At 34.3% G+C, this 23,829-nt stretch overlaps 2 protein-coding genes across 3 annotated transcripts in view; one reads left to right on the top strand and one right to left on the bottom strand.

The window, feature by feature from the left end:
• The window catches only part of LOC118203912 (MIF4G domain-containing protein A), a 107,664-nt gene extending 95,410 nt beyond the window's left edge, over positions 1–12,254 (bottom strand). Inside the window, exon 1 of one of the 2 annotated variants that reach the window (XM_085823499.1) lies at positions 12,123–12,254. The gene's annotated coding sequence lies outside the window, so the exon portion shown is untranslated. The remainder of the gene's footprint in view (positions 1–12,122) is intronic. The other variant, XM_085823500.1, reaches the window with a different exon arrangement.
• LOC146995360 (uncharacterized) overlaps positions 1–20,613 on the top strand; it is an 89,579-nt gene extending 68,966 nt beyond the window's left edge. Inside the window, exon 4 of the mRNA XM_085823501.1 lies at positions 19,945–20,613. Within this exon, the coding sequence (XP_085679627.1) occupies positions 19,945–20,170 (226 nt within the window). The 3' untranslated portion in view covers positions 20,171–20,613. The remainder of the gene's footprint in view (positions 1–19,944) is intronic.
• Positions 20,614–23,829: the final 3,216 nt, after the last annotated feature.

The following is a 23,829-nucleotide window of genomic DNA, read 5'->3' as shown; positions in this document are numbered from 1 at the left end:
CAATGCCGATGTTAAACAGTCTGGCCTGGATTGCTGGGCAGCTGAAGATATGATGGCGAGACAGTGGGATGTCATCTGGGCAATGAGGAAAAAAGTTGGTGTAACTACGCTGTCCGTCCGCAGAAATCCTCATCCCTTTTAAGTGATTGGTCCTAAGTCTAGTTATGATAGTCGAATGGCTGTGTCACAGTTCAATTCCGGGATGAAGTTTCCTTTAACTTGACCGATTAGTCTTTGACTTGCAACTGCACTGGCATCAACGAGAGTTAGGCAGTTAGATGGCTGAGGAGAATCACGGGATGCCTTTGCAAGCTCATCGGCCTTCTCATTACCAAATTATCATTATACCGGTTTATATACCGGCTTATTTACATGAGCCGATATCCATTGTAAGACGCAGGATCTTTGGGCAGCAATGATTTTGTTTGTGAACTCAATGATCTGATGACTGAGTTGACATTTGCCCTTCTGGATCGCTTGCAATGCTGATCTGCAGTCAGAGAAGATAATGATGCCCTTGGAACTCTGGTCTTCTTTAGAGAGATAGATCTCCAGAGCACTTTTGATGGCGACGAGCTCGCATGTATAGTTGGAGGCGATTTTCCCAACAGGAATACTGTGGCATTTCTGCTCTTAGTCTGGTCCGATGAAAAAGACTCGTGCTCCTCCTCTGTTCAGATTGGAGTCCGAAGAGCCGTCTGTGTAGGCGATCGTCAGATGTTGAGTTAAGGTCGTGAGTTCCTCAATAGTATGGTCACCCTTTTCTTTGATTATTGCGGTGGGATCTTTCTTGGTACAAGGCTGTAAGAAATTTAAATAAATTTTCGTTTGGCGGAGAGGGCACAGAATATTGTAAGGCTGATTGGAAATTTTGAAAGTCTCATATTTGAGGTTGATGTCATTTCTAATATCTTGGTCATGTTCTTCGCATGTATATGTAGAACCGAAAAGGGAAAGAACAGCAAACGCGAGCTTTTTCAGCTGATCGTAAGAGTTAGGAATACTATGCCAAGCGTTGAAAATGATCATGTCTTCCTTCTCCAGGTCATTCAAAGCAGACCAATTGTGTTGTGAACTATGATCACATTTTTTCTTCTCCAATATTTCCAATTAAACACAAAGACGCTCGAATTTAGAGCGCCATATCTCCTTGTTTTTTAAATCCAGCAATTGTATTTCAAAGCTACCAATGTTAATTTCAAAAGGAGAAAATTTCAACTCGGTTATCGTAGCATTAAGAGGATTTTTGACAAATGCTTAAGTTGCTCTGCTGTTTTTAAATTCTTGAAACCTGCTAAAAATGCTTCCCTCATATTTAAAATTATTGTTTTAAATTGTTGTTTATCAATAGAGGAATTATTTTCTTCGCGATGATTCAGTAGGCTCGAAAAGTAAAACAATGTTTCCCTTTCAAAATCCTGTGCAAAAGTGGATAATTTGTTTTCGAATGTTATTACTTCTTCTAACATCGAAAAAATTAAGTTTCCTTTCCCTTGTAGTTTATGATTAAGCTGATTTAGATGAGACGTAACGTCTACCATGAAATAAAAGTTTTGGATCCACTGATCGTCTGTTAGTTCTGGATATTGAACGCCCTTCTCAAGGAGAAATGCTTTAATTTCCGGAAAAAGGAACGCAAAACGTTTTTTAAAGTTCCCTATTGATAACCAACGTTATCTTCTTATGAAGCAGAAGATCAGCGTACTCACTCTCCATTTCAAATAAAAATTCTTTGAATTGGCGATGATTAAGAGCTTTAGCTAAAATGGAGTTCATAATGGTAATCACTAATTACATAACTTTAGAAATTTCTTCCGGAAATGTTTCCGCACAAAGCGCTTCTTGGTGAATGATACAATGGTAAACAAGAACTCGTGATTAATTTTTTCTTTCAAAATAGCAACAACCCCTTTTCTTACGTCGGTCATACTTTTGACCCCATCTGTTGAAATCGACACAATTTTATCGAGGGGAATATGATGTTCATCCATACACTCAATTACAGCATTGACGATATCTTCTCCACGCGTCTGACCTTTGAGTGGCAATAATCCTAAAAGTTCTTCTTTATGGCCTGAATGAGACATAAATCTTACAAAAAGTGAAACTTGAGCTGTATTATTTATGTCACAAGACTCGTCAACTGCTATTGATAAAGCCGAAACCAATTTCAGATCTTCGATATGCTGGGTGGTTATATTCGAACACATTTTAATTGTTCTATCTTTAATGTTTTTGGAAGACAATGGTAACGCTTTAAATCTTTTCAGAATATCTTCTTTGTTATTAAAATCCCGAAATAGCTCTTCGGATGCATTTATAAAACAATTTTTTATGTATTCGCCGTCTGTGTACTGTTTTCCTCTCTTAGTAATCTCTTGGCTACAAACAAAGCTTTCCATATTAACATTGCTGGAAGATATTATTATACATTTCCATATTAACATCCAGTTATTAAACTCGAGTTGACGATTAAGTTGACGACTCTTCTGAAATTCCTCAACTGCTTTCTTCCTTGCATCATCGGTAGGATATTTAGTGCTAAATGACGCGTGCTTTCTTGTAAAGCGTCTCTCTAAATTTGACTTCTTGTTATGCGCGAATTTCTCCTTACAAATAAGATATGTCGGAAGTCCATTCAAGTTTTGAATAAACGCAAAATTCTCGGTCCAATCAACTTTTTTCATCTTCCGTTTTTCTTTGCCTCTTTTTTTTTTTTTTTTTTTTTTTTTTTTGTAGCCATGTTAATAGGGGTGCCTTTAAAAATATTCCAAATGTATTTTTTTCTAAAGCCACCAGTACAAAATTATTATCATTATTAAATTGATTAAAATAAAAATTAAATAAAAATTTAAAAAAAAATCTTTTAAAAAAATACAATTTTATTAATATATGTACAGTGGATGGACAAAAATATGGAAACACCTTGTGAAATGCATGTTTGAAAAGAAAGATTGGTTTTAATGAAATATGTAGGTGGCGCTGGCGTTTTTCACTACTGACGCCACCTATACAACTTCGTAAATGTGCTAAACAGTTCAGTTGTTATCGGAGTACTGTTATGTGAGGATGTCATTGCATTATGTCAGAGTTAACAGACTTCGAACGTGGGCAAATTGTTGGAGCACGTATGGTAGGTGCTTCCGTAAGCAAGGTAGCCGAGGTGTTTAGTGTTTCAAGAGGTACTGTATCGGAGATTTATTCCGCATATTTGAAAAGCGGAAAAACATCATCTGCTAAATCACAGCGCGGACGAAAGTGTGTCCTGAGTGATCGTGACAGACGATCATTAAGGGCTATTGTGACGAAAAATAAGAAGACCACAGCTGCAAAAGTTACTGCTGAAATGAATGTTGTGTTACGAACCCTGTGAGTACCAAAACAATTAGAAGGGAGCTTCATAAACATGGAATTGCTGGCCGTGCTGCAATTGAGAAGCCACTCATCAGTGATGCTAATGCCTGTAACAGGAAAAGGTGGTGTTTAAGTCATAAAGGCCTGGACTATAGAGCAGTGGAAGCGAGTAATATGGTCTGACGAGGCTTCTTTCACATAGTTTCCCACTTCTGGCCGAGTTTACGTCTGGAGAACGCCATCTCAAGCCTATAATACAGACTGCTTGTTGCCAAGAGTGAAACGTGGCGGGGTTTCTGTTATGGTTTGGGCAGCCATATCGTGGTTCTCTGCTAGCCCCATAACTGTGTCAGGGCACATGACTGCCAAGACTTATATGAACATTTTGGCCGATCAAGTTGATCCCATGGTACAAACTTTGTTCCCCGATGGTGATGGTGTCTTCCAAGACTACAAAGCCCCTGTTCACACAGCTCACATTGTCCAGGACTGGTTTTCTGAGCACGAGGATGAGTTGTCCCATCTCCCTGGCCACCACACCTGAATATTATCGAACCTTTGTGGTATACATTGGAACGGAAAGTGCGTTCTCGTTATCCACCGCCAACTTCGTTATCTGAACTTGCCACCGTTTTGCAGGAAGAATGGTATAACATTCCCTTGGCAAACATACAGGAACTGTATTTATCCATTCCGAGAAGACTGCAAGCTGTTTTGGATGCCAACGGGTTTCCTACACCATATTAAGCAAAGAAACATGTTTTTTTAAAGGTGTTTCCATATTTTTGTCCAACCCCTGTAACTGCCCTAAAAAGAAAAAATAATTTGTTCCATCATCAGAATAACAAAACTTTTAATATGACCAAAAATGGAAGAAAACTTCCAACATTTGTTATCGAAAAATCGATTACAAATTTTGTACCAGAACCACAAACATACATAGCAGGTGTAATAAAATCGTATAAAAATACCTGCAAGATGTGCAGCTAGATTTAAAAATACAACTTTTTAATAAGACAGGATAACGGCAGACACGGTAGATAAGACAAAAGTGTTCACACTGCAACTGCTGCTCTGTGATGTCAATTGGTACCGTCAATATTTTATAAAAAGCATGTACGTGCATGCCGGTAGCTTGTACATGGTTTATATTTACGTTTACGAAAACTAATAAAATTAAACTCGATGTTCGTTACGTCTTTTTACAATATAAAATTTTAATTACTTATCTATCTTTTTACTCAAAAATTATACATGTTCTCGATTTATAGAAGAATTTTAATTTATCAAAATAAGATGTAATTTTTTTTACCAAGTTTTTTTTTAAATGAAAATATTATTGCGCCTTCCGTGAATATTTGTACCAGAGCTGCAATTAAGGAGCCAAAGAGCCACATGCGGCTCTGGAGCCGCACTTTGCCGACCACTGTCTTAAAGAATACATCTTTGGCTATCAAATACAAGTTTCTGCTTGTTGATTGGTTAATTAGAACTGAAGTTATAAGCATTTTTCTGTAACGGAATAAACCGGAAGTTCCTATATTCTGGGCCGGAAGTGAGCGTTTAAATAACTATACCTATTAAGAAACCTTATTTATTATCAAGATTTTGTAAAATATAAACCTTCGTACTAAGTTTAGATATTTTGTAATACATTTTAAGAATCTGGCAATAGTTTTTTTCCTTAATTTCGTATTTAGTTTGGCGCAGAGGGTGTTCGACGTTGAATGGATGTGTTGTTGCTTTGTCGATTAGCGTTGACAAAGTGCTTAATTTGAAAGCTATGTCACATTTTTGCATCATTTGCAGCAAAATAAACATAATGGAATGCAATCTTCAGCACGACATATGTAAAGCGTAACATAATTGTTTTGCAATTATAAAAAAAGCAGCCTCGGGTATGGAAGCAGTTGGTGCTTATGCGCTTTTTGAATGACTTATTACATTACGAAAGCTGAAGTACACGGAGTATTATGAGGATGGGGATTCTAAGGGGTTTCTAACTGTGAAATATTTATATGGTAAAGATTCGGTAAAGAAACTGGAATGCATTAGACATGCGTAGAAAAGGGTTTGTAGTAGACTAAGAAAAGTAAAAAATCCGCTCCTGAAATTGAAAGGAAAAGCTAAACTGGCTGATTCGTTTATTGATAAACTGCAGAATCAGGGATTGCAATTAGAAGTAATGTGGAAACTTAATTGAGATGCAGCAGGTTGTACTAGCTGCTTGTTCCATTGTAGTTCTTCTTCGAAACCAATGCTCTCCTCAATCAATGAATTGGAATGTGCGATTGCAGAAATCAGGAAAAAATCAGGCTAAAACCTCTGGTATATCAACATATATTTTGATTAAACCTGCATATATGGAGTTGATTACATAAACAAGAGTTATTAAAAAGTGCATACATGGCAAAACTCAAAATATCAGGGAACGTTTTAATGGCATTTTATTACAAATTGTTCCGAAAGAAACATTCATAAACTTGCGAACATTAATGTTTGGAGCAAATGTAAATGTTGTGTTATTTAATGTTATTTAATGATGGATTTATAGGTTTACTTGAAGCATTTTCAAGGTTAGGTATGTATCCTGAATTTTACACTGAGCAGCAGGGAATTCGAAAACTTGATAAAGTGCAAAATCATGATTCTTGGCGGCATTCCACAAGTTTTACTAAAACCCAAATAAAAATTTACGCTTTGCTCGAAAGAAAACGTGCAAAGTGTGTGAAGAAAAAGTAAGGTGTCAGTTACAAAGCAGGCGAATTTTAATTATCAGAGATGCTTCTTTCACTAAGAAATTGTTTTATGAAAACTTTAAACTTGTTTTCTGAAAAATGTTTTTTCTGTAAATATTGCCAATAGTAACAGCCATAACTCAAAATTTTATCGATAAAATTAAATGATGCTTTCTATACATGTTTCATATAATCTTATGCATGCTCTGAAGCGGAAGATTTTAGAAATATTAATTAGAAGTTGAATTGTTACTTTTTATTTTTAGATTTTGGATGCAATAATAGGAAAATATACAGTAAATACTATAAATTTTGACATATCTCAAGAATATATGAATATTTCTTAATTATTTTGCTTCATTGCATACAAAACAAGTGTAAATATAAATACAAATTAAAAAAACTGCATATTTATACATAAATTGTTCACCGTGGTTGTTGCCGTAAAGACAAAATTTAAGGAAAAATTATCTTTTTTTTCATTATTTTTCAAAATTAAAACTACTCAGCCTTACGTTTTAAGCTGTTTTCATTAATTAATATGCTTATCTTCAAATTAATATGTTTATAGTTTGTAGGGTTTATATTTATTTTAACTAACATTTATTTTAAGTTTAAACTATCTTTCCTTCAAGCCTTACTTTCCCCTGGAACTGCCAATGCCAGAGTATGTAAATTTTAGTAGAACGCGCAAGGATTCAAATTATCAGCGGAAGTATTCTGAGTTAAATAGAAAGGAAACGAGTTTGAAGTGTGCTTTCTTGCTTCACGAGTGTGGAGGTGGCTTGTTAGAAATTGAAGAACCGCGCGTTTCGGCCTGTGTGCTTGCCTCGGCAAATTGTTAATCTTTCAACGTAATATTCAGAGTTTGCTGAAGTATCAGCGGTATTGTAAAACGCGGTGAGGTTAGTTACGTTTATAGAGCCTCGTAGTTAGTTACTTGTTAAAATCTCTTTTAGTTTCTTATTTTTATTTTACCGCCGGGTCGGCGTAGTTTGTGAGCGTCAAGAGCACGCATTTGTAATTTCTAAAGTTAAATAAAAAGGGACTTAAACCCTTCTCAAGACTCTGTCTAATTTCCAGTTCAGCAGTCACCACTTTGTTGTGTGCAGGTTGGAGGCGCGCAACTTTACAAGTTAAAATATAAAAACCATTTTTAAAAAAATGGTACCCGAACGAGGTCGGATACCTTGGGGGGGGGAGAACTTGCCATGATATTATTCCACTGTAAATTAATGACAAGTGGAGCTTTTTGCACTTTATTTCATAAAGAAGATATTTAACTGTTCAAGACTTAGAGATGCACGTTTTTCAATAAATGCTTGCACTACACTTGCAGTAATTACTTCCAGTAAGCGAAGTTCCCCTCTACTTTCTACCATGTGAGAACAGAAAATTCCCGTTCTGGAAACAATAACCTCCTTCAAAATGTTAAAAAAAATTCTTCTTGAACCTGTGATAGTAATCCGTTAACAGTGCCCGCTATGAAAATCGGCCACTGATCCAAAAGATAGAAGTATTCATAAGAATGCTGGCATAAAAGTACCCACTCCATTACTGAGATGAGTTTCTAACCTGAAATAAAGGCCATCTTAGTAAACGTATTGCACCTTTATGCTGAGGCATTTCTACCGAAATAGGGTCTTAGGATACTACTCCAAGAAAATAAAATTTGTACTTGTATAGTGGTATTTCTGTATGAAGCTGTCGCACTTTAATAAAAATTACTTTTTTTAAATTATAAATTGATCTGCATAAGGGTGCAGGCATTTTTATTTTGGAGCACCCTTCTGAAGGTTTTGGCTTTTCGAACAGTAGAAGACTTGCATACAGTAGAAGACGTGTGGTACATTTATGAAAGGGCATTATTATGGTGACGTTCCTTTGAAGGCATCTTTAGGAATTGGTTAGCTATTAATTTTAATTGCCCATCACTGATCTTGGCGATCCACAGTGTAGCAATATAGCAAAGTTATTTACAAGTAAAAAATGAAATTTCTTCTTCAAAGCTGAAATGTTCGATATACTTGCATTTTTAAACCCAACAGAGTTAATAAGCATGGTTATAAGTTGTAGAAGAAACGAAATATCGATTCAGCTTTAGTCATTGGTTCTGTGCCAGCTAAACAGCTGCATTTCATAGCGGAAAGAAATAGTACGATGTATTTTTTAACAATCGTATAGAAATTTACTGAAAGAATGATTTCTTGCGCAAATGTTTCTGCCGTTTTTTTGTCTCATTCACTGTTGGTCTTTCATCAAACAGTCATTAAACGGAAAGTGCTTTTAGTTTTCAAAGTGTTATAAAATCCGAAACTAGCATAAAGTTTCTGTGAAATGTTAGCATACTTTTGTTTCACGTATAGCTCATTTCTGTGAATCGGCATAATTAGTGTCATTAACGTAGTTGATTTCTAAATTTAGTCACGATTAAATAAACAAAATCATACCAATATGTGATAGAACAGCCTCGTTCCCTTTTCTGCCAGAATAGTCCACATAATAGTAGAATATCTTTTCTCCTTTAAGACGAAAGACCAAATCAGCAGCCTTTGTTTTATAAAACCAACATCGATCTAGGGACGAATTCTACTTAAATGTAAAATTAAATAATAATCCTGAATTTTTCATACGGAATTAATTTAGTAAATGAGTCATTTTCTGCACCTTTATTTTGTGTTTGCTTTCAAATTTTGAAGTCTCTCAGCTTTTGAAATGCAAAATTGGCTAAGCTGATGAGAATGCAATTTAAAATATTTTAAATATTAAGGATCTCTGTTAAAAAGGTTCCTAAAGTGCTAGGAATTTCTTCAACCTGAAGGCACTACAAGAGTAAAACTTATCGTAAGTGTTTGACGGCCGTTAAACGAAAATGGCCGTTAAACGAAACATGACTGCAAAGTTTCCTTTTGTTAACTTCAAATATTCAAATTAATAGATTTTCTGAATCCTATAATGGATTCCAATTACTTTACACAAACCGTAAGCATGCAACAGTTAACGTATCTATATAAAAGGCATCTAATGATAAGCCCAATAACATAGTTCACTTAAAAATATCGGGGTTTAATGAAAGTTTCTCGCTCCCGCAAATATCGTCTGCGCATACAGTTCACGTTGGCGTGTTTAATCCTATTTTGTCAAACGATTTTTGGCTTTTGAAAGAAACAGACTTACTTTAGAACACTGTTTAATGAAATTTGTAAAAATTTATCGTTATCATTAAGTATAAGGTGCCTGAAAGGGAACTATCCCTCTATCGGATTAGAACCATCATTTACTCCCAGTTCTGTAGCAAAAAGGCAGCTACAGAATGTCACCAAATCCTGTGTACAGCTTTAGGTACTATAATGTTGTATCATATGACACTATGAAGACTTGGAACTGAAAGTTCAAAAACAAGAATTATGACAGACATTCAAGAAGGACAGCGCTTTGGCCGGCCTACTGATGTTGATGAGGTCCGCCTGCCAGAACTTGTGGTAGATGATCAGTATGCAACCACTCGGGAGCTTGATAAGGAATTAGGCGTTAGTGCCATGTCCATTAGTCGTGCTATGCACCGCATAATCTTAACGTACAAGTTCAATCCCTGGGTGCCTCACGAACTGACTCAAGTAGATAAGCATAGACGTGTTCGGGCCTGCAGTAATCTGCTCGAATTGAGCAAGGACAAAATTCTAGATAGGATCGTCACTTGTGATGAAAGTGGATTTATTTCAACAACATAAGCTAAAAAGGGGGTTAGTCTGCGTCCGATGAGTCCGTCGGCAGCGTCGTATAGCTCAATTTGACTAACAAAATGATCATGCTTTGTATGTGCGATTAACGTGGTATTATACACAAAGAGTACCTGGAAAAAGGTAAAACCCTCGACAGTAAGGTGTACAGTGTAATGCTACTCCGTGTTGACGCTGTTATCAAGGATAATCGTCGAACTGAGTTTAGGCGCAAAAACGTAATGTTCCTTCAAGATAATGCAAGACCACCTGCATTCACCGGCTGGACCCTATACGGACTCGAATGGAATACAGCGCCGGCATCGCTCCTTTGGACTTGTATCTTTTTTTCAGCAGCAACTACATCTTCCATTCTGCACAGGACATCCGAAATCAGGTTGATCTGCTTTTAAAATTGCGGCCACCAAGTTTCTGGGCCGAAGGCCTTTGAAATACTACCAACTTTGGCAAAAAAATCATAGATTTGGGTGGTGATCACCATCTGCACTAAAGGGTATCGCTTTAATGGTTTTTTTCCCCCTAACTTTATCAAGAACGGTTTTTGGAGGAAAAACTTTCATTACAACCAAATATATACTAAAACAATGTTGTTGTTACCAGTCTTACTTCCTTGGCCATGATGAGCGCAAGCCCAAGGCATTCATCGTGGCAAGCAGTCAAATGCGCCTGTCGTTGTGGCATGAGCCTGGAGCACCGTTTAGATGGTAGTTTGACTATAGTTCATTTCCGGCCCGAGGTTTCAGGGAGAGCACCCTGGGGTGGGGGGGGTCGGGTTTGACGGTCTCTCACCCCTTTTAACTACACTTACCTCTCGAGAGGACTTTCGGTTCGCCGCATATTTAGAGTGCCCCTATGCTGCACAGACAATATACATTTACATTATCCGTGCCTTCTTCAGAATTCGAACCCAGGCCGTTCGGCACGGCAATCAGAGCCACTAACTACTATCCCGGTGGAGGGCTGATATTAAAACAATTCAGTTACGTTATAGTGACCGACTTCGAGACGACGACAAAGGCACACAGGCAATGAATGCCAACACAGGGCAATGAATAGATGTATATTGGTTACGAGAAGTCATATAGCGTGAAAGTAAACAATAAGCAATAAGGTAATGAGCAACTTAAAATCCATCAAAATTGTCAAAAAAACTTTAGAAATATTTACAATGATCTGAAACAAATTTATTAAATACATACTTTCTATCTGGAAGAAGTATTTCACTGTAGAAGCAGCTTTCTTAACAAAGAAAAAGTAATACGCCGCAATTCCGACAATTTTTTATAAGTTGCAGAAGTCATTAAGTATCATAACCAGCATTTTATTTCTAGGCTATATTGGTTATCCCCCCCCCAAAAAAAATATGTGAAATGTTGTGAAAGGTTCTTATTTGGATCATTTGATATTCGTAAGTTTCGACAGATTTATAGTCAAACTGCAAAAATGGTCAGTCGATTGAAACTCCAAATATATTTTACTTTCAAAAGAAATAAAAATTATAAAACGGAATTTTTGCATGCATATATGTATAAAACATAATAAATTAATAAAATTTCGTAGAATTACGTGTTCTTGACATAATGTAATGCTTAGCCTGAAAAGTCAATCGAGATTTTCGCTCGAGAATACATTTTAAGATAACGAATTAACATTATTAACCTAATGCAACATTAAACTATACCAATAATTTACCGATAATCCTGCTCCTTAATTGTGACTTTATCAGAAGTATGTTAAAGTAAATACACATTACAGATACAGTTATTTAATATCAATTAATAATTCAACGAATTTTCTACTTTACTGCCCATTTTCTACTATTAAATTATGAAATTCCCAAATTTACTTTCAGTAAAAATATTTCATAAAACTATACTTTCAAAATGTTTGTTTATTGTAAAGCAAAACTTAATTTATTACAAATATTACTTTTCTTTCCAGCAAACGATCAAAAACATAGTCTTACACTCTCCAAAGTAAGCAGAATTATTCTCAAACCGCAAATATACGCAAATTTCTTGTAATAATTTTGTTTTTATTCTTATCATCAATAATTTAAGATAACTATAATGCAAAACATTCGAATTTTAAGCAGCAGACGATAGAGCACAACCGCTCCACTTTAGACGTTTAAAAATAGATGTTTTGCCGGCAATTCGAACCATACTAGGAGTTAGGAAAACGAATTTCACATATAAAAATCGCAAAAACATTTAAGACGCGTTTAATGTGAATAAATCCCTTAATCAGTTCCAAATACAGCTCCCATTAAAATAATTTAATCACTTACCGCTTTTCACCAAGCGAGATGCTCGGAAATCCTCGAATTCAAGAGAATGCTAACACACACATCGCTCGCTTCACGTTCACCGCCATATCTGATGAACACGGTCGTCTGCTCCGAAACTGTTGAACTCATTCTAAGGCGGGGAAAAATTCCCTTGCTTCATGTCATATTTTCCCTTAAGCATGAACTCTGCTCTACGTCATGCTTGACCGCGGTTTCCAACACCTACTGATTGCTATTATATTATTTTTTATTCATTATAAAGCATTTGGTATCATTCATTACCTAGATTTAACTCTTTTTCTAAGAAGCATCATTTTGGATTTTAACTTTAAAACGTAATTCAAAACTGTCGCGAAGCTTATGAAACTTTATGAAAATTTTAATAATTATTGAGAAATATAACTGCTGTTTTATTTTACCGAAAAATGTAACACTTTTTAATAACTGCATTTTACAAGATTTTAAGAGTATCGAAAACTCGAGAAACATAACACTATTTTTTTCACTTAACATTTTGCAAATACATAAGTAAGAAAACAGTCGGTTAATCTTTGTAGATTTCTCATTCTTTATAGTATATACTATTAGCTCTTAAAATACATCTGAGTTACATCATAATAGCGAATAAATAAATTTATTATTTCTAAAAATCAGCACTTTTTAAGTAAGTAGATTAATTCCTCCTCTATATGAGAACGAAAGACCAGCAGTTGAAGTATTGAATTTTTTAAGGATAAATCCGATATTAAATTTGATATCATTAAAAACCAAGAAAAAGACTCTCACCTCAGTAAATTCTATTTCGCAGTCAAACTACTCCTGTAATTCTTAAACTGAATAAAAATATAAAAATATAAAATTTGGCAGTTTCGAAAATAAAAGAAATGACACTTACACTGAAGAAATGATAAATGAATATGTGAGGGAGGCTGCGACACTTCTACATTTCTCTCCGATGAAATTCGGCTGAGTCTAAATAAGGCCTCCAAGGAAAACGATGGTAATAAGCACATTGTTTTAATTGATTGTGCACGTTGCATTGATAAAAGTTTTCTCTCAGTTTTTTTTTTTTTTTTTTTTTTTTAGATAATCTGTTGCAAACCTCTGTTCCTCTTAAACGTAAAGCAGTGTTCAAATACGTTACTACCTAGATAGATTTTCTGTCTTGAGTTTTTAATTCTGTCAGGAAAGATGAATTAATATCCATGCTCATGACGTCTGCGATAAATATCTGAAACTTTCAGTTCAAAATGCAGAATACTTTAAAAATAATGATAATAATAATTTTAAAAAAAGCTTGAAACGACAACGCAGGTTATTAATCTTATTTCGATGCAATACAGACTAATAAGTGCAATTAATATTTTCTTTAAATTAGCATAAGAGGTAAATTTAAATAATTTTAATGTTTGAAAATGAATTTCTGGGGGGGGGGGAGGAGAACGAAGAAATGAACAAAACCAAAAACCCATACATTTTCCTCACAGTCATACATATTTCAACAGTTCGAAAAAGGTATTATTATTTTCAGTAACTCGAATTGGTATTTGGGAAAACTTAAATTACTTACACTTCATTCATTTGCATAAAATATTTGTTCCAAAAAGCATTCTTGCATTTTTTTTTTTTTTTTTTTTTTTAAATTTTGGTGATTTTATGTATATACTCTCAAATGCTTAAACATTCTAAAATATTTTGCTTAAATTTCTTCTTCGAGCATTAGACTACAATCAAAAGTTTTCAGATTGCAAAATTATTTATTAAGCCTTCAAAGAGACAGTAATAAATAAAACACTGCGCTTCAAAGAGATGCTATTATCTTTAGTTTTTGAAAAAATTATATCCGCGTTCTGGACTAATAACAGTGTCAATTAGGAGACATTTATCAATGGGAAACGCTTAAAATCTTTAGTATTATAAAGGTGTGTTGCATGACACTAAACGGGTTAGGCTAATTGGTGAATGGAAGATCTCAAAAGCCAAGATGTTTAAAAAATATGAAATTTTTTTTCCCTATTTCCTATAAAGCTAACTATAAGCCACACAGGAAGTCAGAACTGTGTGAAGAAGTGTTAAGACAATGGAAAAGAATTTTTGGCCAAAAAGGGAAGGATTCCGTTGTTATTTTTGGCTTGCTTGACAATAAATAACGTCAGACTAAGCAATGAATATTACTGTGACAAGGAGCACAGGATTGAGTCTATAGTTGGCATGGGCTTTTGGCACCTTGTAGATGGCTTTGTGAAGTTCCCTTTTAGTTTTAAAAGGAGAATATCCTGCAAATGACGGGTCCAAGGGTTTTCCACTCCTCTTTCCCTACCACCACAGCAATCGAGAAGTTTTTCAACAAGACGCGTATTTTAAGAACCCCTTACTGCAAAGGCACTATGCAAACATCGAGTCTTCTCCAGGATTCCAGCCTGGGACCAACCAGCAACCACTATATTGAGTGTTATATTGCGTACGCCGGCTATTTTCGGGACTGTACTGCCTATGCAGATATCGAAAATTTAGAAAATATTAAGATTCCTTTCTTAGCTCCGAATCCAACTTCTGTACTGCAACCTATGAACCAAGGCGTGATCAAGAGCTTGATCTAATGTGTCAAGAGCTTGATCTAGCGTGATCTAATGTGTCATTTTAGAAAGCAGCTCATTTTAAATATTTTGGGAAAAGTACGATTATCAATTAGATTGCAACGCTTCCTTTGTTGATACAATGTTAGCGCTAGAAAAGCCTTGGAAACTTTTTGCAGAATGAATCATCCGAAACTGCTTTCAGTATGCTAATCTTGTAAAAGGTGCTTAAAAAGATGATGATAAAAATGAGGATTTGCTTTTCACAAAATGTTTGAAAAATTAAACATTATTTCAATATTTTCAGAATGAGATATAAAGCTTTTCCAAGCATGCCATGATGATGTTGTTAAACGCGAAGAGCCGAATGAAGAAGATATTATTATAAAAATTAAAATTAGAAATAATGATATCAAAAATTATTCAAATGTTGGTGAAAATTTCAAATAAATATAATATACGGAAAACGAATTCCTTACCATAGGGCAGCACTGTCCAACTTATCATAGCCCGCGGGCTATATTTTCTTCACCAAACATTTCGGGGGCCAAGAAGGTTGATAAATGAAAAGTCAGTTTATGTTAATTAAAAAAATATTTTATACACTAAAAAGAAAACTTTAAAATATTCGTAATATATTAATGAGAACCTTGTGGCAGTAATTGTTTAGCAACAATATCTTTTATGTCCACATCAATATTTGTTGTGGCAAGTCTAATTATATCTTCAAAAGTGGAATCTTTCAAACTGTTTCTATATTTTGACTTTATATATTTCATATTGGAGTATGCACGCTCGCGGATATATGTACTTCCGAACATTGATACAGTTTGAATTCCAAAATCTCTCAGTTTTGGATATTTCTATTCCAGTTACTCCACGAGATGTAAAAAATGGGTCAGCCTGGCATGGTCGCATAATTCTATTTGATATTTAAGATCAACGGAGTTGATATCGATATTAATTGGATCACAAAATAAATCAATAGACTGTTTAAGATAATCAAATTGAGAAATTCTTTCATTGAAATCTGTAATTAGCATATGCAATTTTGGTAGAAATATTTTAAAATTCGCTTCTATATTACATTCCTTCATTTCTTCGTGGATCTCTTTGCAAGATTCAAAATGAAACAAACTATTTTGCTCCAAATTAAACCTTAACAATTTTAATTTGTTTCTAAATCCAGTAACATATTTATAAAGGCAACACACATTTTGATCTTGTCCTTGCAAGGATTTATTCAAAATATTTAAATAATTTGTAATGTCCATTAGGAAAGCAAGTAAATAAATAAAATTTTTATCAACTAAATTTGCTGTCAAATTTCCATCCACCGCAATTTCTGTAAGAAAAAGATGAACTTCTTTTCGAAGTGTAAAGAATCTCCTCAAGCATTTTCCAGCACTTAATCAACGAACGTTACTATGTAAAAGCAGATCTCCACACTCAGTTTCCAATTCATCCAAAAATGTTTTAAATTTTCGGTTTGTAAGAGAACGATTTCCGCCGCGAATTAAATTAGTAATTTTTCAAACCTTGTCCATTACGTCTTTTAGCTGTAGGGATAAACCACATAATGCCTCCTGATGGATAATGCAGTGTAACATACGACATGTTATTCCTTCTTTTTGCAAAAGTCCCGCGAGCCCAATATTTTTGCCCGTCATAGCTCTAGCACCGTCGGTGCAGTGCACTTGTCAAATCCGCCATACTGCTCTACTGAACATTTTAATTGTTTGTAAATATCTTAACCTTTTGTTGTTCCGTGTAATGATTGTAATTTAAAAAGTTCTTCTGAATAATTATAGTTTTCATTTACAGTTCTTATAAAGATAAGCATTTGACTTGTATCGGAAATATCTGTGCTTTCATCCAATGCTACCGAAAAATAGCAGCAACTATTGATTAGGTTTTCTAATTTATTAGTGACATGCATGCTAATCTCGTTTACACGTCGGCTTACAGTCTGGTGAGAAAGTGATACTGTTTGAAATTTTCTTACCATTCCGTTGTCATTAAATGCTTGAGCCATTCTTATGGCACATTTTTTTTATGAATTCTCTATCCAAAAATAGCTTCTTTGCCTTTACTATTTCTACACAAACTTCAAACGATTCAGCTACAGACGCTTCTTAAAATTTTGGTTCTTGATTAAAATAAATCGTTTGATGATCCAGCTGCTTTTTCATTTTTTTCACTAGTGGTATTTTCATGTCTCGCGTGTACGAATGATACTTTTTTTCATGCCTGGAAAGATAATGGAGCTTCAAGTTATATTCTTTACACAAAGCTATGATTTGTAAACATTCCAAACACTGTGATTTACCATTCTTGTTCAGAATAAATAAATAATCTATCTCCCAGCGATCTTGAAATTCTCGATTTTCGAGGTCTATTTTTCTTTTATTAGTAGCACTCATATTCAATAATTATTTTAATTAATAAATAAATATGAAATTAAATTAATAATATTATAACACAGTTCCCCTCAACAAATTCTAAGCAAGACTGCACTCGCACGATTGCATGAATCAACCAAATAGCGCAGGATAGTGTGAGCATCACGTGCGCTAACCATAGCTAAACAACAACCAATCACAAATACAATATGTGGCGCCAACGTTGAGCCAACCATCATCAGAAGTTAAACGGATTTCTGCTGTATTCAACCAGGTTAAGTGAAGTTACGCAAACTAAATAGTACCTACTTTAAATTCAAATTAGATTTAAATTTTCACATATTAAAATAATTTTAATATTAATAATAATAATTCAGTAACATAAATTTATTCATAGTAAAATGCACTCGCGGGCCGTAAAAATTATTTGCGGGCCGTATACGGCCCGCGGGCCGCCAGTTGGACAGCTCTGCTATAGGAAGATGTCAAAGCTGCGATGCTTGCCATTAATAAATTTCCCTTTGCACAAACTTCAAAACTGAAAATGGTTGAGTCTTTTCAATTTTTGGACAAAATACGGATAAAAATTTTCTGCAGTTTGCTACGCGCCAACAGAATATTATAAATTTGTTCATACTTAGATGTTTAATAAAAGTTAAAAGTAAATTGAGTAATATTTTTTATTAATTTTATTATTATGTATGTATCTATGCTCCTTTCATTATGAAAAAACGGCGGCACCAGACACATTGGACACACTCGAACCATACATGTGCAATTTCGAAGCCAGAATTTAGAATTTATTCTTTTATTTATTTTATATTTTGAGGGAATTTAATGAATTTTCGATTGCCAAACTCAGCGATTTGAAAGCAATATATTAACTACTGGTCGATATAAAGCATTTTCATCTTACGCAACACAGCCGTTTTGCCATTCAGAAAAGTGTAATATGTGTAATAAAAGTGTCTTTCAAATTTGATCAACCAACTCTGTTATTTAGAAGCAATGTGTTACCACTGCCGAAAATAAAATATTTTTATCATCCACGCACCTGTGTATTGCTATTCCGCAAAGCGTAAGATATTTAACTTTCAAATTTAAAATATTTGCTTTTGATTAACAAGCTAAGCGCTTTCGAATCAGGAATGTAGTTTTCAATAATATTTATTTTTTTACTTCTTACTTTCTATTTAAATAAAAATGCTTTAAATGTCTTGCCTAACTGTATCCATATTAATAATTGGCATGGAAATTCTTCGATATTCATTATTAATAGTTCGTGCAGTCTTATCGCCTGTCTTACATTAATATTTTACATTAATACATACTGTCTTACATTACATAATACTGTCTTACATTAATACTTTAAGTGCTTTTCATGATTTTCTCCCCCCTTCCCTGTTCTCTGAGAAAGATTTGCCAGGCTTCATGGCGGAAGTAAAAAAGAAAGAAATAATTTTGCTACAGAAAATAATATATATGATGATTACTGCAGAACAACCGCTGTATCCTCTCTCATCAAATTTCTCAACAGAAAATTAAATAAAAGAAAACAATTAATATTTAATACACTGAAAACACTTGACAGTCTTATAAGGAATTTAGTTTAAATAAGTTTGTGTTTACCTGTAATAACACTATAATTAATGCAAGTTTTTATATCTAGATGTTCTTGCTCAATATGGTAAGGCTGAATAAATACTGTTTTGATGTCCGCCGTGTTAGAGCTGAGGCATACATAGAAACATTATAATGTTTGTGAGATTCTAAATTACTCATTAAATGGGAAAAAAATGAATTCAGAATACATTAATAGATAGTTATTACCAGTTAATCTAATACAAACTTTATTTATTAAACTATTTTGAAAACCGCTGTACATAAATTGTACAACAAATCGTGTATACATTAGAGTGGAGTAAAAAAAGTTTTAAAAAATTGTTTTCAAATTTTATAATTTCCTGGCCTAACAAATGGTTCTGTTCATAAATAATAATAATAATAATAATAAATTGCAGCTCCATCGCTCGTCATCTTCAGGTTCCACATGAGGTAAATAAAAAAAATCAATATTAATATGGGAATGCGTCATCGAGTAGATAGAGAAAGGACATTTGAATTCCGAGTGCTACGACAGAGTGAACTGCGAAATCATTCGCAGCAAGACGTTAATAAGAGCATGACGATGATGATGGCATTTAAAGACGTGTATATATAAAGGACGTTATTCTGTATCCATCTGTAAATAACCTCATCTATTTCCTGCCACATATTGTAATCACCTTGTAGTTTGTAGCTGCTATTCGTGTTTCCATTAAATATTCGAGTTTTCCATAAATTGGATTCGTCATTTCAAGCCCCTAGATAGTAAGTTCACATTCATCATATTTCTGGATAGAACAAAGCTTCCTACAATTATGGTGGCTCCAGCCGCGATGAGCCTAGGAAGAATCATAGGAAGAATTATGACGAATATTACAAAAGAAAACAAGTAAGTTTGTTTAGATTATTTCCACATGGTTACTTCTAAGAATAGTGTTCTACGATACTGTGAGTTAAAAGGACTACTTTAAATTATATTCCTAGAATTTCAAATTCTTTAAGTACGAGGCCGACAAAGTCAATTAAACTCTTACATCAAATTGTGTTTGGGAAATATGTGTATTCAGATAGACTGTTCAAGATGAACGAACACTGATAGAGCATTGAAGAAGAGCTAAAGCCGTTATTTCTGAAGATGTTAAGATGATGAGGGAAGATGGCTGAAATAAACCATTTAAGACGACTTTTCCCTCAATACTAACTAAAAATCTTTTTTATTATTATTATTTTATTTTTCAGATCCCTAGATGTTGGATGGTGGTCCTACGAGAATGTGAGGCCACATTCTATCAGAATGAAACGAGCAATTATGGGAATGCGTCATCGAGTAGATGTAGCGCCAAGCCGTAGAGAAAGGACCTTTGGATCCCGAGTGATGCGACAGAGTAAACTGCGCAATCATTCGCAGCAAGACGTTCGTAAGAGTATGACGACGATGATAGCATTTAAAGACGTGTATATATAAAGGACGTTATTCTGTATTCCATCTGTAAATAACCTCATCTATTTCCTGCCACATATTGTAATCACCTTGTAGTTTGTAGCAGCTATTCGTGTTTCGATTAAATATTCGAGTTTTCCATAAACTTTTCCATGATTCGTCATTTTAAGCCCCTAAACAGTAAGTTCACATTCATCATATTTCTGGATAGAACAAAGCTTCCTACATTAATGTTAATGAAAACATCAAATTATAATTTAACAATATTGTTTAATGATTTTTTACAACACTTTTGTTTCCTGACCCAACATACGGTTGTAATTGGTAAAAAAATTTCAATAAAAAATTTCAGTTTAATCACTCATCATCTTTAGGTTCCACAAGAGAACCGAAAAAATTCATCTTAGTGTCAAACTTTGTAAGTTCGTTCGGGGACTTGATTCGGCTGCGCATGAATCCACTCCTAGCTTCTCAATCACACGTTGCCAAATACGCTTTTGTCACCAGTCTCACATGCCTCTCTACTACTTGAGAATGGCAAAGGAGCTTTCCTATTTCAAACTGAAAATTAATCAATCTTATGTCTTCGTCACTGAGGTTCAAAGTACCTGGTGATTCCAAGAGATTGTCTCAGCGAATCATCTCAAAATATTCCTCTGTTTTGTAATTTAATTTGGGAAGCATAAATTGTCCAGTCAGTTTTTCTTGCTTTCAGTATTCTTCTCAGGCCAAGTTCAGAAATATGTGCTCGTTCAATCTTTCAGCATCGCCAATATACCTATATGTATCAGCGGTTGATACATATAGGTGAATATTGGCTGCAATATAGTTGTAGTATATTGGCTGTAGTGAACGAGCGAGCCCTCTTCCCAGGACTCCTGTTTGCTTGGCCTCAAGGGTACTCCCCCGAGGATACTGCTTTAGAAATATAAAAGAGGTATTTTTGGTTAGGTCTGAAGTCTGTTTTGTCAATTTAGGATAGATCAACTGGAATAAGGGCATAACTTATCACGGGAAAGTTTTACAATATTTTCAGGGATTTTCCTACTGTTACAGAAAACTCTTGTGATCTAAATGTACGAGTATTTCCATCAAACTTCTGGGAAAAATAACAGAGGCAGCTCATTGTTGTGCAACAAACAATGCAGTTTATGGCCAACACAGATCTTTAAAAAATGCATTTTTAGTTGATCCCATCATAATCCAATATAGGCAATGACATATAAAGCAGGATTGACAAAATACACCGAACAACCAACTAATTAATAATAAAAAAATTGTTGAAAGATCATGGGTGCCACGTGATTGCATACCTCAAGCTAGAACCAATAGTCAACTCGTTCTGGCATCTACTAGCATATTTTGTTTGGCATTAAATTTGATATTTTAGTGTGGGAAGCGATTTCTTGCACTAATGATGGTGTTTTTGGCAAAGCAATGAACGAAAAAAAGCATAAAACTGTTTTAAAAGTCAGTACAGATATTCACTTGGGGTATGGAACCTCAAAATGTCAATATTTTGAGCTGAACTTTCAACACAATATGTTCTAACACATTTGGAATCATATAATGACTGAGGCAATATGAATTTAAAAAAAAGCGTTTCTTCGCTCTAGTTTACAACCGATATCATTATTATGCCGAATATGGAAGACAATGAACTGGGCTTACCAATAGATAGCTTAAGCACGATTGTTGTACGCATAGAAACACAGCAAAACAATTTGTGAGATGGTGGTGCCTTTGTATCAGTTCACTAAAACAGCACTGGTTTTTTTATACATTAAAATTTTATTTAGCTCATTTATGGTGATTATCGCAATTGACAAAAATTTGTCATTGATTTTTCCTAATAAACTATCGAGTTCAGATTTTACACACACACTCTTTGTGAATGGCAATGCAATGAAGGAGTTTTCTTTCAAAATTCGACTCCGATTTTTTTTTTTTTATTTTTTTTTATTTTATATGGAATTTTTCCCCTCAATTTTTATCTTATTAATTATTTATGTGTTTAAATAAAAGCTGATTTTAAAAAACATATTTTGCTTTTATTTATTTATTTACTTATTTTAATAAAGTTCGTTTGTAACAATGCAATAAAAGTAGCGAAGTTTTGTAAGATTTTTCTCAACTGAAGAAATGAAATCTATACAGGTTAAACGTCAGATAAGAATCTCCTCGCTCGAGTCCAGCAATCACAGAATACCACATTGCAACTCTGGAGGACATCGTGGTTAAGAATACGGCATTACTATTGGACTTAACTGTTGGATCACCCCATCATATTAGTTCTATTGAATTAAAGATTCGCTGAACGATGTACAGGATAACAATTAAGTTCGGTTAGCGGTGTATGAGCGACTATAACTTCGTTCTGCGTTATTGCAAAGAGCTGCCGTAAATGTATTGACCAGAATGGGATTCTGTTGAACTGCGATATTGCAATAATTTCAGCGATTGAAATAAATATTCCTAAATAAAAAATTCCTTTTTAACACGTGGTGTAATACCCTTAAGAAAGGATTCGCGGTAAACTGAAATTAAGCCTAAAGAAATGACTGCCTTATATGTTAATTAAAGTAATTATTGAGAAGCTACTGCTCAATAATTAATTTAATTACTGCTCCTTATACCCACGGTGTCACGCGGAGTAAATAATCAGCATTATCCACAATATAGAGAATTTAAATTGTCGAAGCTGCTAAATGACTACTTGACATTAGCGAACTCGGCAACAGTACCTTGGCGCTGGGACCGCATAGTCTGCTAAGATTAGGTCATGGGATAAACGTTTAACAACCCAGCGAACAGAGTTGCATGAGCAATAAAATAGCAACCAGAAGTGGGAACGACAGCGAATTCAAGGACGATAGTAAGATCGGAAACTGGCAAGAATCCACATAAAGTCTACCATGCCGTCTCAACTACGCATCCATTTATCCCAGCTTAATTCACCTAGCGTCAAAATAAATGTTCTAGCTGCATTTTTAAGAAGGGTGCCAACAGCCTCAAATGTGTTCGCTATATATTTAAGAGGTTGGCACTGAACTGCCGCCGAAGAACGTTCTTCGTAGTTTGTTGGCAAGAACTTAATTAAAAGAATGGTACAAGGAGTGGTTATTCAAACATAATGCTTCTAAATATTTGGTGATATACTGTTATTACTGATATTTCTAATTAAATTGTAGTGTGTGGTCCTTTAAATGACAATTTTAATTATTCCTAAATCACTTTAGCATACTGCAAATTCAAAATACGCCAGAGATTCGCAATGCAGACGATCGCTTTTACTGCAATTTAAAAATTTGGGAAATGAAACTGTGAACTTAGTTTTCAAACTGCTAATCAAAAATAGGTCTTTTGTTCTAATTACTTGTACAAATAGGCTGTAAATAGGAAAGATTATTAATTCTAGAGTAAGTTAGCTCAGCGTTTCTCAAACCTTTTTCAAGATGGGACCACTTCTGTGAATTAGAATCTTCTGCAGGCCATCTAACACTTCTTCCTTTCGAAAGCAATTTTTATCACATAGTACTATCAATATATTCATATTTTTAGAAGACAATTTAGTTAAAATTCATTTAATTTTATATTGGTATCAAGTTAACAGAAGAAAATTTACATTTATTTTTAATAATTCGAAGTATTAGAGTTTAGATAATCTGTACGGCTATTATTAT

This window comes from Stegodyphus dumicola, chromosome 9, assembly GCF_044657685.1.
Source record: "Stegodyphus dumicola isolate Sdum_Otavi_A_Nest chromosome 9, ASM4465768v1".
Classification (NCBI taxonomy): Eukaryota; Metazoa; Arthropoda; class Arachnida; order Araneae; family Eresidae; genus Stegodyphus; species Stegodyphus dumicola.
Note: the sequence above shows the minus strand (reverse complement) of the source record. Positions and strands in the feature narration are given on the sequence as shown.